Source organism: Vidua chalybeata, chromosome Z (genome assembly GCF_026979565.1).
Source record: "Vidua chalybeata isolate OUT-0048 chromosome Z, bVidCha1 merged haplotype, whole genome shotgun sequence".
NCBI classification, from domain to species: Eukaryota; Metazoa; Chordata; class Aves; order Passeriformes; family Viduidae; genus Vidua; species Vidua chalybeata.
The window spans coordinates 45043032-45061082 of NC_071570.1; the positions used below are offsets into that span (position 1 = coordinate 45043032).

An 18051-nucleotide genomic window follows, 5' to 3' on the forward strand; every position below is an offset into this window, starting at 1 on the left:
CAGCTATACTATCAGAAAATTAACTGGAGCATCTTCATTACCATGAGATGACTCATACATTAACTAAGTATTTTGAATTCGGTAAGTTCCTGAGCCTAGATGCAAACTTAAACAATCTCCAGCACTGGATAACTTTCAGGTTTAGAAAGGTATTTGTACATCAGTTGATTGCTGCCTACTATCTCAGTAGTACTGCAAATAACTGGGACTTTTCTTCAGAGCACAAGATACTTGTGCTGTTACTAATGCTCTATCACTTCATGTGATGTTTTCAGCAGTGCTCATTTATACCATCTCCATCTTATTTTGTATGCAAATTTTCCTTTATTTAAGCAATCATCCCTCTGCATCGCAGATGCCAAGAGACAGAAATACGCTTCTGAAGAAAACCAACCCACAGAGCATGTAGTATAACTCATGATTATTACTCATTTTAACAGTGGTATAGTGAGCTGCTTAAAAAAATGTGTTTACAAAAATTTCCCTCCCCCAGTGATATACAAAAGCATGGCTTTTGTGTTTTGCATGTGTCAAAATAATATAGCGTGTTGCAATGTATAATATCACAAATGAATAATTCATTGAGAGGGGCACGATGCATAGATGACAGAAGAAAATATATACAATGTCTTACATTTACCAAGGCCACTATGACAGAGGAAGAAAGAATCAAAACAAGAGGGACAGCTGGTATTAAACAGTCTCCAGAGCGGGATGAAAGGAAAATTTTAGAACAGGAAATCTTGCTATTATAGGGATATCAGTGGACAGTGAAAACTTAATTGACAACAGTGCAAGCTACACATAAAAAAAGGATGTGACTCAGAAGCAAGCTATGGCACTCCTACCTGCACAAGCTACACAATTTTAGGCCACCAGTATACTCATAAAAAAATTAAACATTTTCTTTTGCTTCCACTCTTTACTCCTGCAGTACAACATTCTTTAAAACAATTGTCAACACTGCAAAGTGTACAGGCATTTTTTCTCACTATATTTCATATCAATGCTAGTCAGAGGGATCACCTCATCTGAATAGAAACAATGAATCTTACAGAATAACACACAAAAGTTAAGCTAAAACATAGGCTGAGTTTCTTCCTCTACTATAATACAATTAGCACTAGAGAATTACATTCAATGGTATTTTAAGCTAAATTCAAAGATAAAGTTTTAATGCTATAAAGGATGAAAATGTCCTTCGGGAATTTACCAATACCTGTTTTTTAACAGCTGAGACTGCAAGCAAAATTTTCATGCTTGGTTACATAGAACATATTTCTGGTATTTGCTATCACACACTACATCAATAGCAAAAAGCTTCTGAAGGTGTCAGTAATTTCCTCTGTAACCTTTCCTTCTCACAGCTTATTCCAGCAGTTTTTTAAAGAAAATTCTGCTGCATTTTTTGTGATGTCTGGCACTTACCTACAAATGGACTGCTACTGTGAGAGCAAAAAATATTGAGGATGATGTATGAAAAATTAAGAACCACAGAAGAAACTGCCAGCCTCTTCCACTTGGTACAAGGCACAGCTGTTTTTTATCAGCTGATGATCAAGCAATGTTCTTCCTCTTCTTGTTCCTCTTTTCTTCCATTTTCTGACTAAATCCTACAGTTCTGTTTTGTATAAAATTTATGTATGTCTAAAACAACTAATTCCCTGAGCTAGGGATCTCTCAAAAACTGCTCCTCATCATGACCTACTACCTCCCATCCTCGTAAGTACCAGTGGATTCTTCCTAAGAAGACAGATGTAAGGGAAAAAAAAACTAGAAATAACAGAATTCACTATTAAACCTTTAAGTTTTTTGGAAGAAATGCTATCCTCAGTCCCCTATCTGAAAATATATTCAGATCATTGGACCACTCCAACACCTTTAAATTTTCATCAATGCTCTTCTTTACTGGATATATTAATCTGCTCTTTAATATTTTTAAATATTTATTAATTTTCTATAGTAAAATCCTGATTCACACAAAGTTTCCAGAACTTTCCCCTCCCTACCTTTACCTAATCAACCTCCCATTGTTATTAGGCTCAAAGAACACACACTTAAAAAGAACCTTTAACAGGAAGCACCTATACTAAGAAACACCCAATTTTCATTTTTCCTTTAAAAATTACAAAAATAGTAGTTTATCCTTCTCAATACAATAAGAGTAATGGCACTTAAGCTGAGTCTGTGGTCAAAACAGCACATTTTTCCTTTGAAGATTAACTTTTTGAGAGATTTTCAAGTCAAAGACAACTATTCAAGTTTTCACTGCAAATGATATGTCTGCAGTGACCAGATGCTTTCCGGCTTGCTCCTTGCTATTTAACATCACTGCATGACTTTTCCAAATAACCTTAAGTATGCAGCTGTCTTCCTGCAAAAATCATATTATACATGACTTATTTTCTTGGGGCAGAGTGGGAACCCATGTTGCTAATATAAAAAGAAAAAAAGCAAACAAGCCTGCTCTAGACTTGCTTCATGTTGCTGAACATGCCCTAACTCCCAGTGAAGTAGTCTTCCTGTTGTTTTTGTTCAAAGGACCTACAGGAGGATTTCACTGCTAGTGTTGAATTTGGTTTTGTTTTCAAGAAACAATATTTAAAATGGCTTTGTCGACATGCTCCTGATCAGTTTCTAGTCCTAGTCAGGTTTCAGCTATACAAATGATGATCCCTGTATTTGACCTATATTCCAATCTCATGACCAGGGAAAGGAAAAATGTTTAGCTACTCTACAATCCTTGGTTTCTACTTCAAAAATCAATTAGACTTCTGTTACACTTATCTTATACTACTTAGCTTCTGTTTATTCTGTTTTAAAAAGAAAAAAGCAGTATTTTCTTTCAAAGATTGTTCATGTTATCATTTCTGTTGTACAATCCAAAATCAGATTGCTGTTGCTCTTCAAAGTTTAACTCAGCAGGAATGCAGTCAAGATTTAGCAATACTGTTGCTAAATTTTAGCATGAGAATATGTCTGTTCGTTACATAAGTATGCAAAATGTTAAATCTGAAGCACAACTACCATAAAGTAAGATAGTTGAATACTAGCCTTGGCATGTTCAAATTATTATATAGGACATAAACAAAGAATTAAAAATTGTTTAGGTGATCATTACGTATTTTAAAATCATGCTACAGAAATGTAATATTTGTATTGTATATTTAGTTTCAAAGTATCAGTTCATCAGCTGAAAACAGTATCTCAGAATCACATGCTAAGAAGTCTTGCTTTGAAATATTTGACTATATTGAGATTTCCCTTTTCCCCTTTTTTTTCTTCCTGTGAACTGGCAGCTCCTTCTCTCACTAGGAGGAAGGCTCCCACTCCTGAGAATCTGGAACTAAAGAACATACTCAGCGTCCTCATAGCATTTACAGCCCTAGGAACCCTGTCAAACAAATAATCTGTGGTCAGTAAACCTGAGCCGCACAGCAGCACAAGAGAGCAGTGCTAAACACTAGAACAGGATGGAGGACCCTCATCTTCTTACTGACATCAAGAAGGGCTGTTTCTTGCTTAGGGTTTGAATTCTGGGTATTGTTGAAAATCTGCTGAAGCTTGTCTAGCCCTCACATTATTATTCCTTTTGCTCTTCCACCTGGGCATGAGCTGTACAGCTAGGGAAACCTGCAAAGTGCCAAGTGTGATTATGCAGCTTTGGAAGGTATGGTCAAAGCTCAAGTGGTGTTCTCCCCTGTTGCACCAGTTAGTGAGGAGGAGGTTTGAGCAGCAGACAGACCCTCCAGGTCAACAACCAGTTGCTATATAGTGATGGCAACAAAGTTTTGGTTTCAATAACCATTAAACCCGTTTGAGAATAAGGACTGCTTGGAAAAGATGGGATCCACCAGACTATGGTGGGCAGACGCATCTTCAGGAACAGGCTGGCCAAGGTGGTATGAACAGTTTTATACAAAAAGAATGAACATTAAGTAACAAAGTAGTGAACTCTGTTGAAGAACTAGGGGTGAGGAATGATATGAGCAAAAGACACCTCACAGTCAACAAAACAGGTAAAGTGGGATCACCTCAAGCATATGCACATAAATATACAAAGGCCTAAAGAATGCTCTGGGGAAAGTTTCATTCTTGGGAATCAGAAAGACTGGATGCATATGTGGAGTGCTTGTGCACTAATGCAGGCAGCATGGAGAACAAATAGGAAAAACCAGAGTTCTATCTGTAGTTACAAGGTCACAGGCCCACTGGGATCATGAAGTTGTGGTAGGATGGCTCACATGCCAAGGCTGCTGCCATGAACATATACAGGCTCCTTAGGAAGAACAAGCTGAGAAGGCAGTGACAGAAAGACCCTTTCTGTGACAGACCAGAGGGAATGCATGAGCTCTGTCTTAGGTCAGATATGAGCCAGCTGAGAGATTACTGGTCAGAATGACTAAGCAGATGAACATGAGTGACACTGTTACAGATTATTACTATAGACTGCCTGATCAGGATGACATCTTCATAGAAGAACTGATGAAGCATTACAGGGGTAACTGGATAGCAAGGTGGACTGAAAAATGGCTGAAACGCTAGGCTCAAAGGTTTCAGAAGCATGAAATGCAGCTGGATGCCAGTTCACTAGCAGCATATCCAAGGGGTAAATATTATTAAATGTTTTTAATAGGGACCTAGATGATGGGACAGAAGGCAATTTTTCATATAATATAAAAATGGAAGGAGTGTTCAACACACCTGACAGTTGCATTGCCATTCAGGAGAAATTCCATAAGGTGGAAAAACAAGCTGAGAGGAACCTTACACATTTCAGAAAAGTTAAGTGCTAACAAACCCTATTCACCAGTATATACTGGGGGTCAGCTGGCTGGAAAACAGCTCTGCAGACAAGAAACCAGGCAGAAACCAAGTGGAACACACTCCAGCAATGTGTCCTTGCAGCAAAGAAGGCAAACCAAAACCTGGGCTGTGTTGGGAAGATCGCTGCCTGCAGGCCAAAGAAGGTACTGCTCAGATCTGTTAAAACCATATCTGAACTGCTGCATCTGGGCCTCCTCAGTAAGAGAGATACCTGGACAAAGACGGAAGTTCAGCAAAGGGTAATTAAGAGGATTAACTGACTGCAATTTCTGTCAAGTGAGGCGAGACTGAGTGAGCTGTGTTTGTTTAGCCTCGAGAAGGCTCCTGTGTATAAATAACTCAGTGGTGATTACTTCTTTATACCCTCACATAATCTCAGTTGTGCCCAATGAACAGACAAGGGGTAGTAGAAAAAAATTGAAAAGTACTTCCAACTGCAAACAACTAAACTGACAGTTCCATTCGGTTTATCACTGAAGTTTTATTACATTAAACGACTTCTAACATTACTGACTATAGTTTCAAACAACATTGAGGGCCAATTACCTTACCTTGCACTGATTTCAATTTTAAATGTGAATCTGTAAGTTTAGTTTTAATTCAGGTTACTTTCCAGTCAGTTCATACTTTAATGAACTCTTCTCTAAAACAAAACCTTTTTTTCATTTAAGATAATTATCTGTAAACTACAGAGAAAAAATCATTACTCATGTTCCACTTTAAAGTACCATCTAAGCCACATCCTTAAGGAATACCAGCCAAGGTAAAACACATGTAAATATACAAAAAAGTACAGATAAAAAAACCTCTGTATTTAATTCATTAAGTAAACAATTACTTACATTTTTTGAAGAACCTGGGCCATCACAACCCCACTCGTTAAATCTTCCACGGTCTGGCATGGTGCCTCGACATTAAATGTTTGGATCTGTGAGAGAAAGGAAAAAGTTATCCTTGTTTCCTTCAATGTAAAGGAATTGTCAAAAGTTTGAAAAAATATACTGCCAAATAGCAAAAAGATAAACTCCACACATTCAGTGCACATGTTCGGTTTAAAAAGCTTTATATTTAATAGCCATCAAAACAACTAACAGAGCTTAGTATCCTTGTTTTGTCAACAAACTGCTACAAAAACCAGTATTACATTCTCCAAAAGGCAAACTTTCTACTGCATTTTCTACTTACTGAAAGTCATCAGTGCATTCAAGTACTTCTATATGTTCTTGTGTATATATTCAAATACACCCTCTCAATCAACAAAAGAAACTCAGTTTTTAGAAGGAACAGTGATCCCATAGAACGCTCATAAGCTCTCCAATGAGAAGATGAAATGTAGATGACATACATATTCCAAACTTGATTAATCCCTACTATCAGATGGAAGAGAAGAACACAATGCTGCAAAACTTGAATTGTTCTATACACTACTAGAATTCTGAGTATTTCATGCTGCTGTATTAACACAGTGACATGCACCACAGTCCACAGCAATGCTCTTTTCTTCCTTGCTCTCTTGGTGAGATGAATCAGTCCACTTCAGGACAATCTTTTTAACTGATTTAAGTTATTTGATAATTTACTTTAAAGTAACATTATTTTTAAATTATGTGGATGAGTTTGCAAAAATAATTTTTATGGTATTATTTGGAGGTTATCTGCCTAGTGCTCTCTCTTACTATCCTCCTCCTACAGGATACAGGAAACTTGGGCTTATTTGTAGAAAGCAAATTTGTTCATATGCACAAGGGATAAGGCAGTCTATAAGAGCACTTGAAGTTTCAGTCTATATAATGTTAGATGCATCAATCATTTTTTTCTGAACATAATGTACAATCATTCATGCTTTAGTGGCATTTGAAAGAGTAATATATGTTAGTCATTTCCCAATAAATACTCTTTATATGTGTATATTACAATAAAAGACAATTCATGTTTCAGTGGGAAATTCTAAAGGTCTTTCTCTGAGAAGGTTCTCAAAAAGTCAAGTGCTCAATAGCCAGATTCTCCTTATACCTTTGGAATAGTATATTATCATACCTGTGGTATAAGTACTCTAGGTCATGTAAGGTACAATTACTCGAGTAAGCACTCTAGCAATGCCATTTAACATTAATTTGGAGTAAAGGCACCTAGGTGAATTTTCCTTTTTTTCTTTTATTCTGGAAAAAAAACCCTAACATTCAAGTAGGAAAAAAAAACCCATTATATCCATGAAGAGCCAAAAATTGAGCTCTCAGAGCATGTTTCCTGATCAACTGTGACCACTCAATAGTAATGAATGATGTCCATGTTCCAAAAGCCCATGAATAAATTACCGAGTGGAATATAAGACAGACAGAAGTGACTTCTGTACTTCTGATTCAGCTTTTCTTACAGCATGGTCTGAACTACTTAAAAAAACCCCACAGCTGCCTCTCCAGAAATCAAGAAGCCATCATAGATTGTCAGGACACTAAGTGAAAATCAGAGTGGGTGGGTGAGGAAAAAAACCCACACATGAAAACACAACATAACAGGATACAACACTGAATTGCTATTTTGTCAGAAAACTGAACTTACCAGTGGTTTCTGATTTATGGCAACACTGTTGAAGGAATACAGGGACAACTCTGAGTCCCCAGTTCAGCAAAATATTAAACAATATATAATAGTTTACAGGTACAACAAAAAGGGCTGCAATGACATTGTCGATATTTATGCTTGAAGAAGTTTAAGATGCTAAAAAGATAAAATTATCAAGCACAGACAATGAAAACTTTTCTTCATTTTTGCGTATTGTTCATTTCTTCTTAATTTTGCGTATTGTACATTTAAATAATGAAAATTGAAATCACTTTGCTGCACAAGACCCAAATCAAAAAATGCCTTAAGAACTACTGCTGTTACAGTTTTCCAGAAGTCGACAATGTTAAATGTTCTTTTTAAATAAGCAACAGCAACACAGTTAAGGTCTTCAGAGTGCAAACCAACCAGGATGTTTTCGATTTATTTTGTAATTTGATATATGAAACACTTCCTTGACTAAATAAAAGTGTATGTAGATGATACCACTACAGTGATGGTCAAAGATGAGCAAGCCTATTTCCAAAACACAGAAAAACAAGATGCACATTCTCTATTATTTTGTGTATAATTTTATCATCATACTTCCCTAACACTTTACATAGAAAAAAGGTCTAAGCTGTCATTAAGGTTCAGGTAACCTATCTGAATTCTTTCTTCCTCCCATAGACATAAATGCAAGACTGCCATTGAGGAAAATAATGTTTCTCATAGTTAGATATCAAAGAAAAGAAAGAAAGACTTAAACTAATGTGACTTTTATCTGCATACACGTTTACATTTCATAATAAATGAAATTATTTTTTTACATTTAGTTTATATACTTTTATATTTCGTTTTAGTTATAAAAACTATAAATTTAGGTTTTATATTTCAATTGTGTCAAATTCATACTGCAAAACATTTAGACAAATCTTAAAAAATAAAGAACTATATGCTTTTCATATCCTTTGGAAAGTTACAAGTTTTCTTCAAAAAACCTTACACAAAATAGCTTTTCAAATTTACATCAAAGTTAAACTCCTATACCATTGCCAGTTCTACAATATGCTAAATCCCTCTAGGAAAGTAAGAGTTCACTTTCCAGAAGGGAGAAAATTATAAGAATGTGGCGAATGATAAGAATGTGGCGAGACACAGAGTTCCAGCTATTGAGACAAGCAAATTTGTGTGTGTGTGCCTCTAAACAGCTATTCAGTAACAGCTGTTAAAACAGTGCTCTTCCTGTGCATTGTGATGTATCTCCTCCTGGAAGACTACTCTCCCTTCCTGCACAAACTGCTCCTCTGCTCCTACTTCCTGAGTGCTTGCAGTGCAGTTGTCATGGTTAGTTCCACAACACTGAAAATTAATTTCTATTTTCTGTTATGATTACTGGGGCTTTTTCCCTACTTCTTGAACTGTTGTATGGAGCCTGTACCTCATATCTGTGGGCACACATGAATCTCATGAAGTTCAAGGCCAAGTGCTGCATCTGAGCTGGGGCAACCCCCCCTACTAACACAGGCTGGGGGATGAAGAGATTGAGAGCAGCCCTGCCAAGAAGGATTTGGGGGTGCTGGTGGGTGAGAGGTGAACATTAGTCAGAAACATGCATGGTCAGCAGGTTAAAGGAGGTGATTTTCCCCCTCTACTCCTCTCTCATGAGACCCCATGACTCTTAGTACTATGTCCAGCTCCAGGGTCCTTTGTACAAGGAAGACAGAGACATGTTTGAGCAGGCCCTGAGTAGGGCTTTCTTCCTATGAGGAAAGGCTGGGAGAGTTGGGGTTGTTCAGTCTGGAGAAGAGAAGGCTTCAGTGAGACCTCACTGTGGCCTTTCAGTACTTAAAGGGAGAATGGGGACACACTTTTTAATAGACCCTGTAGCAACCAGCAAAACAGAAACTGTTTTAAATTGAAAAATCACAGACTCAGAGTAGATGAGGAAGAATTATTCTATGATGAGGGTGGTGAAACATTGGAACAAAGAAGTGGTAGATGCCCCATCCCCAGTAAGGCTGGGCTAGGCTCTGCACAACGGGATCTAGTTGAAGATGTCCCTGCACAAAGCCAGGGGGAAGGGGTGAGGGGGAAAGATTAGGGGGAGGGTTGGACTATTTGACATTTAAATGTCCCTTACAACACAAACTATTCTATGATCCTATCACCCAAGACTCTGGGGAAAAGAAAGGGGTAAAGCGAAAAACCTCAGCCACTTGATTTAACCACTAGGTCTAGTAGGCCTTCATACCTTCCATCAACTATCATGCAATGAGAGAAAAGGGTTCTTTAATTTTGCTGAATATTAATCCAGATCTCTTGATCCACATGGACACGAACAGACAATTTTTATAAAAACTTTAGAATAAGAGTTAACATGTTACAGTTGCAATGAAAAGGAGGCTATCACTGGGGACTAAATAATTGCTTCAGGAAGACATTACCTTAGAAAATTTGAGCTACAGTTCCTGATTATATATATGACTAGTGAGGATTTGTTAGCTGCTAGGGATAGGACGCAAAAATATATTTCATGAAAAATGCTTTTGATATGAAGGTCAGTGAACTGGACAAACACTCAGTTGTCAAAGACAGTAGGCAAAAAACAGGATAAAAATGTAATGGGGAATCCAGCATCCCATGAAACTTGATGAGAAAAAGAAAAAAAGTAAAAGACAAAACAAAGCAAACCAATTCCACCTCAAAGACAAAAAAAATTCTCAATGACCTTTTCCTTCTCAACACTAAGGGATAATTAAAGTCTTGCTCTTTGCACAGTGATTATATACACAGCCTGGTTTTTATTAATGATGCAGTTACATAACAAACCTCTAAAGTATTCTTTTGGAATAACACCTGAAATTGTTCTTAGTAGATAAAACACTGTGTGACTGGTTACCTTAAGCGCAAACACAACAAACAGTAGCACCCAATTTCCAATTTATCCATGCAAAGCACTCCCCACTCACTGCTGGGGGACAAACTGAGCATAGGTCCAGATTCTGACCAACCGGCTTGTTTCTGTCAGGTTTTGCCACTCTCTTTCCCTCTCCTTACCATTATAATTATTATTGTTATTAGCATATTTAGTACTATGTTGTATTCATTATTCATACTATTCTATATTTATGTTATGTCTAGCCTATTATTATTACTATTATTATTATTGTGTTACTTTGTTTCAATTATTAAATTTTTCTTATATCAACCTGCAAGGTTTATCTTTTCTTTCCCTCTCTTCTTCCCACTGGCAAGGGAACTGGGGAGAATGAGTGAGCAGTTTGGTGATCCTTAATTCCCAAAAAGGATTTAACCATAGCACCACCACTTTAAAATTATTCATCCACTATTTCCCTATATTTTTGGAACTGACTCTGCAAGCTTACAGCTGGTTGCTATGCAGAGCCAAGAACAATGCCATGCCAGTACAGAAGAAACAAAACACAGAGACAAGACAGGGAGAAGTGGCTGTGAAAGGAGACAAGAAAGGAATCAGCTTCACTAGGTTGGATGCAATGAGCACATTGGCAGAGAAGAATAAGGTGGGTTGGATACTTCTGTCCTTGCACATTAATCCTGTATTACCTACAAGATCTGCAAGAATCTCACTAAAACAACATTTACTCAGCTTCAATGCCTGGAGGAAATCAGAATAACTCTTTGCACAATAACAAGATAATTAAATGATACACACAGTTATTCTTCCTCAGATTTCTTGTTCTTTCTTCCTCAAAATTCTCGTGTTGAGACAGTCCTTTCAAATCAGAAGTGCATTCCCATCCTAAAAGCAGATCTTGTCCTTTTGGATAACTTTAAGTTTTCTTCGCCCATTTTTCTCCTCACAGTTGATAGCACTGCTATCTTCTGCCTGCATAGTCATGGCATAAGCTGTTTTTTCATGCTTTCCAAGATAACAGCAGACTGCGTGAAACAAACAATGGGGAAACAGATTCTCTAATACACAACAGCTTTACTCCGAGATTTGAATTTGTGAATGCTTCCAATGATTTTTAGGTTGCCATGGTTTCATTACTACAATACCAGAAATTACTTTGCAGTCCAGCTGTAATGTTAGCTACTCAATTAGCCCAACAATGAAATGACAAGGCTTTTACATTACTGGTCAGGGTGGGGATTCTTCTAGGGAAGGACTTGAGTATTAATTTTTTATTAATTTGCCTCTCCTTTTATGTATATCATGTTTAAACCCAAATATCTGAATAGGTCAAAGCCATGAAATATCTCAATCAAAATATTTATTCAAAGTGACAGTTTTCCAGCTATTAAATATTTATTTTGCAGAAACACAGTGTAGAAAGCAGAAGACACAGCTTGACTAAAGCTTACTTACTAAAGGATTTAAGAGATGAGAGAGCCACAACAGTACAAACCAGTTACTACTGCACTGTCTTGGCATTGTCACCAAATTGTTGCTAACTGACGTGTTCAAGTATGACAAATTATTAAGATACAATGAACAAAGCCTCAAGTCTGAATGGTTTTTGGTTTAACCATTTCAGAAACATTAATGAAAACACAAGCTAACCTACCCACTCCTGTGGTGAAAATTAACATATTCCTGTTTTCAGTTGAAAGCCAAATGAGCCAATTGATGAAAAAGAATTCTAAACAGCATTTGTAATGAAGATAAAATGAAGATATATAATACATAATAGCAAGGCCTAAAACAGCAATATAAACCAGCAGTTCTTTCCAAGCCTTCATCTATTTCATCACGTTTTATTTAAAAGTAATATGTATCAGTCAATGCTCTCTCTTTTCAAAATGCAAGCTACTAATAAAGTGCAAAATTGCCAAACATTAAATCAATGCACCCACGTTTATGGGATACATACATTCACACTGCACCAAGCACCAATGAATTTTAGAAAGCTTCAAAAGTGCCTTTTAAGACTAGAAATATCTTCTTTCCTTTTTTGGAAAAAAAAAAAAATCCAAAACACAAATAGTAGGTTTTCCAGGAACCAGTAGCTTCCTCTGCTAATCAGAGTACAAAATTTTCCATCTCTACTGCCCAGAAGAGACAAAATAACACACTTATAATGATGTCATATTAAACACAGAAGTAGAATATCTTCTACCTTCAGCACTCTGACTCACAGAAGCCGAGATGGTAATCCAGCCCACAGAATTGGGACACCTGAAGTCTCACCAAAGAAGGATCATGAAACTTTTCTGTAAAAGTAGGTGATCAATACAAATAGCAGAACAGCACTCAATGAATGAAAGAGTGAAAATTTTTCTATTCTGAATGAACATGGCTAAGTTACTAGTCACCTCAACAACATCAGGCAGATGTGCCCAAATGGATCCATACTAAAATAAATAACAGGCAGCAAGACATAGCATTTATGCGAGGGCATAGGGCCAAGAAAAGTCAATTTACTTTTTGGCTAGTGGCTAGAGAAACTTTCCAAATTTATACTTATTTCTAACATTACTTAAATAAACAAAAACCACCAAACAAAAACAAACAAACAAAACCCCACAACATACCAAAACAAGAAAACCAAACAAAAAAAAAAAACCAAAACAAATCAACCAAACAAAAAGCAAACAGAACAAAAATATATAAACAAAACCAAAACAAGAAATAGTAAAAAATATATTATAGCCTTCCCCTTGCAAAATACAGAAGAACAACAACTACTTGAAGTCCCTAGTTCCAACCTTTGCTGTTATAATTCAGATGAGAAACAGTATCTATTGACAGGTGAAAGAAATATCTCTCTTCCCTAGAATCACAGAAGACAAATCCAAGAACATTAAGTTCTACTGAAATATCATCTGCACAAACTTTCTGACCAGTGTGGAAACACAGGCTTTCAGAGGATCACATGAGTAAGAAAGATTTAGCAGCTAAAAGATAGGATTAAGAGAAAGCTGGCACGAAATTTTCACCACGTTAAGAAATTTCAGACTTAACAGATTCTAGGACTGGTAACAGATGTATCTGTAATCCGTAAAATTAGCATATCTTGCAGTTCAAGTCTTCTCCTTTTCTTTAGTTATAATTCAACAAACAATTACCTGAACTTCATGAAATTCTGTGCAGAATAAGATTTTTCAGAGGCTAACCAAATCCCATTAAAAAAAGGCAGTAGCCACCATGTAACAGGTAGCCATCTTTTGGCATTGCCCATAAAATTAAATCATTAACCCTGCCAAAGTGATCAAGTCATGCTGGGCCTTTTTTCCTAGCCACAAATGGGGCAGTAGAATTAATAAAACCAAAAACAAACATGCATACAAAAATAAATCAAGAAACAAAAAAAAAAAAAAACCCACACATAAATTCTGTTGCAGTTAATCACACACTTATTTCTACTTATTCCTACACTGAAGTGAAACTATGTGCCATGGCAAACAAGTTCACTCAAAGATTTATCTTAGGTAATCCTGAAATGTAGAAAGGCTGTAATTCATTTAATACTTTGCAACACTGCAGTGAATAAATTACAGATGCTAATTTCCCTGATCTGTTGTCCCCAAAACATAAATCATGGGGTTAAATATGCATTTCTTGTTTAAGTATCCTAACTTAGCTACCTTGAGAGACTTAGCTTAAAATGGGAAGTCCACAAAGGATACAAAGCACTACTACACTTACAACATGACACACTTTTGCAATGAAACTTGCAGCTAAATGGCATGAAAGAGCCCTAGGAATCCCAGGGCTAAAGCACATTATCATCAGATTTACAATGCATCTTCTTGTGCAATATTTGCTCCACTACCTGCACCACTTCAAAAACACTTCCTGTGTGCTCCCTTTGAAAAGATCCGATCCCTTTGTGGCCCCACCTAGTCCACTGAAACACAACTCCAGCTTTGTATCCATTCAGAAGTTTCTGCCTGCCACAGGCAGGAGCAGAGCACTGGCTGGACTCCCCCACCCTTAACCTTAGAGAGCTTTTCCCTTCACCGAAACCCTTCTCCTTTCCATGCTGTCTCTTTGTTCTCTGCCCTGAATGAGTAGTACTAAGGAACTCAAAGGAGGGAATGATCTAAGTCAGTATGGCAAATGCAGACAGAAAAACAATACAAGCATACTCTGCAGGGCAGGAAACCACTACCAGTAGTTAAAGAAAGAAGAAAGAAATTCTCTCCCTTTCCTGTATGGAAGGACCTGCCAGGCTGTTGGCAACAAAAGCCACAAGGACACTACTACTCTCTTCCCCTCACTTTCAACCATGCATTCCTTGTGCTAGTGTTGGCTGTCATGTGGCAAATAACCTTGCTGCTGTTTGGGTTTTTTTCTAATTAATCACTAGGACTTGCAAAAATTTGATTAAAAACCCCAGACTTAGGTTCTGAAGCTGGGGCACTTAACAAACCAAATTTAGGCAAAGACCTTTCTAAACGAACACGCTAAAGAGACATCCAACAAAGGAGAGAGCAGCAAGTGCAATTGTGTAACAGGGGAGAGAGGAGAAGCCCAAGGTTCAACTTGCATGTATACACATTGTAGCAAAGATTTCTAATGGTCCAGGAAGAACAGAATATGATCTCAAACTTTACAAGCCCCAAAATGTCCCAATTAAGACATACAGTTGTGCAAAATTCACAGTTTGACTTAATCTCTTCAAAACATCTGTGTTTAAGTATTTCAGAGAAGACAGGAACAGATTTCTCTCCACACCTCCCACTTTTGAGATTAACAAGCTAACAGAAAAGTTGTTTCCTTTACACTCTCTAAGGTTCATAGTTCCTAGCAGCAAAGTCTGTTTCTTTTACACACAACATCTCACAACCCCTCACCAAAAAATGAGGGGGCAGAATTGGAAGCTGAAATTGAGTAAATACTAAATCATATCAAAATGTCTTTTTTCTTCAGTGAACTACTGTAAATGTACACTGTATAGAACAGCTCTTCAGGAAGGAGAAAACAGAAAAAAAACCAGAATTTGGGACAAGGGCCCAAAGAATGAAAATCTAACAGTGCCAAAATGCATGCATGATGAATAATGCTGGCACCTCCAAATTCTTTGTTCAGTCTTTCTTTCTCAGGTTGACTTAAAATATGGAGGGGGGGGGGGAGATGGCAAGGAACATATACAAACCGTACCCTATTACCTTTAATTATTGTACTCCTGTGTTATCAGCCCTTTATCACTTGCTCTTCAATATAACCTGAAGAGAAGTTCCTGTTTCTGCTTGACCTCTGAGCAATATGTTAAAAAAATCCCTATTATCCAAGAATGGTGCTAGACACTCCAGCTCCTTCAAATATGGTGAATGTTACATGCAGAATATCACAGTCATAGACAACTATCCCTTTAAAAGCTGGAGCAACAGATTCTTTACTACCTTAGTGAGAGGTCATAAACTATAAAAAAAGGTTGTTCAGCCTACTGGTCTTTCATATTAGTTACAAGGGTTGTGATCTGCCAGATTCCTCAAGCCATATTCCGTGATTGCTGACAAGCCCTCTGAACAGTAACACATTGTAATTAGAATAGTTTTCTTCATTCCCTGTCATTATCAGCACAATCAACCACTCCTGAAATATACTTTTTTTCAAGAGGTAAGATATGCTGATGCAATTATATTATCAGAAGTAAATGAAACTCTACAACTTTGTGGTCAGTGGCCAAGGAGTGGAAGAAGAAACAATTTAAACAGACACAGCAAGTTGCCTACAATCTTGGTATCTACAAGAAACCAGAAGAGTACTTAAAAACACAAATGCCCAAGGATGAGAACAGCATAATCTACAAAGAATATAACTGGTCAGCAAGGAAAAACAGACTTCCCAGTAGATTCCCTTAGTAATTTCTCTTTGAATAGAGTGCCTATCAAGCATTTGCAAGCAGCCCTCTTGAGGAATGTGTTTCAGAAGTTGGTCACATATAGTTGGTCTCTATACTTCATCCTACCACAGATAAATCCTTACAGCTGGGGATAGGCCATGACACAGAAGACAGAGATACACTGTACTGAGAAGATTTTTCAGCCAAAAAGGGGGAAAGGTCAATCTAAATGACTGAACTGCTTATAAGGCGTAGGATGCTGAAACAGGAGCCTTGCAATGTTTGGAAAGTTCTCACTTATCATGAAAGTTTTAACAGAAACTCTATTTGGCCTTGAGGGTTGGAAAAGAAAGAAACCAGACAAGATGCAGCTTGGTGGAGGCAGCACATACTAAAATAAGTGATATTTATCATAATGAAAGAAAGTTCATGACATCTCCACATCAACTTACTACTTACAACCACTTAGCAGCAATCTCTTTGAGGAATCCTCCTGTTTACATACCAACGCTAGGCAATCTTTTCAGTATCATACCTTAGTTCTTATGCTAGAAAAGAAAACTTCTCAGGTTACAGAGCAAAAGCCTGTAACTATCACAATGATTTCAGATACACTGAAGTGTAACTGGCATAGCCACGTTTGACACCTCTCCACCTTTTATGAAATGCCTCAGCCATGTATCTAAGTTGAGAGCGCTCCTGACACTACATACACACAAAAACAACCCCAACAAAAACAACCCCAACCAAACACCAAAAACCCATGTGCTCATATGTAAACCAGTCTTAACTTTTAAACAGAAAAATAAGTTGTCAATCTCTGTTAGATACGTTGAAACAACTTTAGTATTATTGCAGGTTTACCTCACAGCTGCATTTTTCTAAACTATTTTGGCTAAACTGCATATTGGACAACAATGCTATAGTGCGTAGGATAGTCTCAGAGGAGATTTTGTGGGAGATTTTTGGTAGAGCAAAAATTCTACAGTTACAGTAGGTTGCAAACACTGCTAATGTGCAAATATCAGTTTTGAGAGGCCAGTACTAGGCCTCCAGTTCTTCATTCAGTTTTGCTCAAGTTGCCACTACTGTGGCTGTCTCAAAATGACAGCACGGTCACCTGCTGAAGTGGTAGGAAGTCAAAACTCACCCAGCTGTTTAAAATCTTGAACAAAAATTATTTAGGAAGCCATTTGATGACACTTTCAAAGAGATGAAAAATAAACAAGAAGCTAGCTGAAGCTAAAACCTAACAACAAAAATGAGTTTTGGCAAAATATTAAAAAAAAAAAACAGAACATATTCAGAGGTGGGCAGCTTGCTCCACCTTAAACGCAGCAGAAGAGAAATCACAGGCATGTAGGGTAAAAAGCCTAAGTGATATGTTCCTTAATTAAAATAATGAGTTGGCAGAGGGAAAAACACTTTCTTCTCACCCTATATCCATCAGAGTAAACATTCATTTTAGGCCAAACAGGTTCTCAGACTTGTAGAAAGCCTTATCTATTCAAAACACAGACAAACCACTTTAATTACTTCTGTATGAATGTTAAGCAAGCAACCTGGGAGGCTAATCTAGCTCTAAAGAGCAGCCAGCTTCTCTGGCATAATGGGAAATGACTAGTCTTCCCAGATGTGCATAAACTGTTATTAAGACAGCTCTACCCTCCTATCTAAATGAAAGGTTTCCCAAGAATTATGGGACTTGAGAGAAAGCTAAGCAAAGCATCTTCTTTATACACAGTCAGTTTCACTGAGGAACAAAAAACTTCACTGCCTCTTCTGCAAGTTTCATGTATACTGGAATAAAGTCACCTTTCTTCTTTTTTTTTTTTTTTTACAGAGTTTGTTTCAAAGCCACATTCCCACATAAATGATGAAACTGTAAAATAACCCGTAACTTCAT

The 18051-nt window shown here is 37.2% G+C and overlaps 1 protein-coding gene across 3 annotated transcripts in view; it reads right to left on the bottom strand.

Annotated features, from left to right (window-relative positions):
• Positions 1 to 18051, bottom strand: part of HOOK3 (hook microtubule tethering protein 3) — an 85722-nt gene that overhangs the window by 65996 nt on the left and 1675 nt on the right. For all 3 annotated transcript variants that reach the window (XM_053931369.1, XM_053931370.1, XM_053931368.1), the window contains exon 2: positions 5670 to 5755. In XM_053931369.1, the coding sequence (XP_053787344.1) occupies positions 5670 to 5755 (86 nt within the window). The remainder of the gene's footprint in view (positions 1 to 5669; positions 5756 to 18051) is intronic.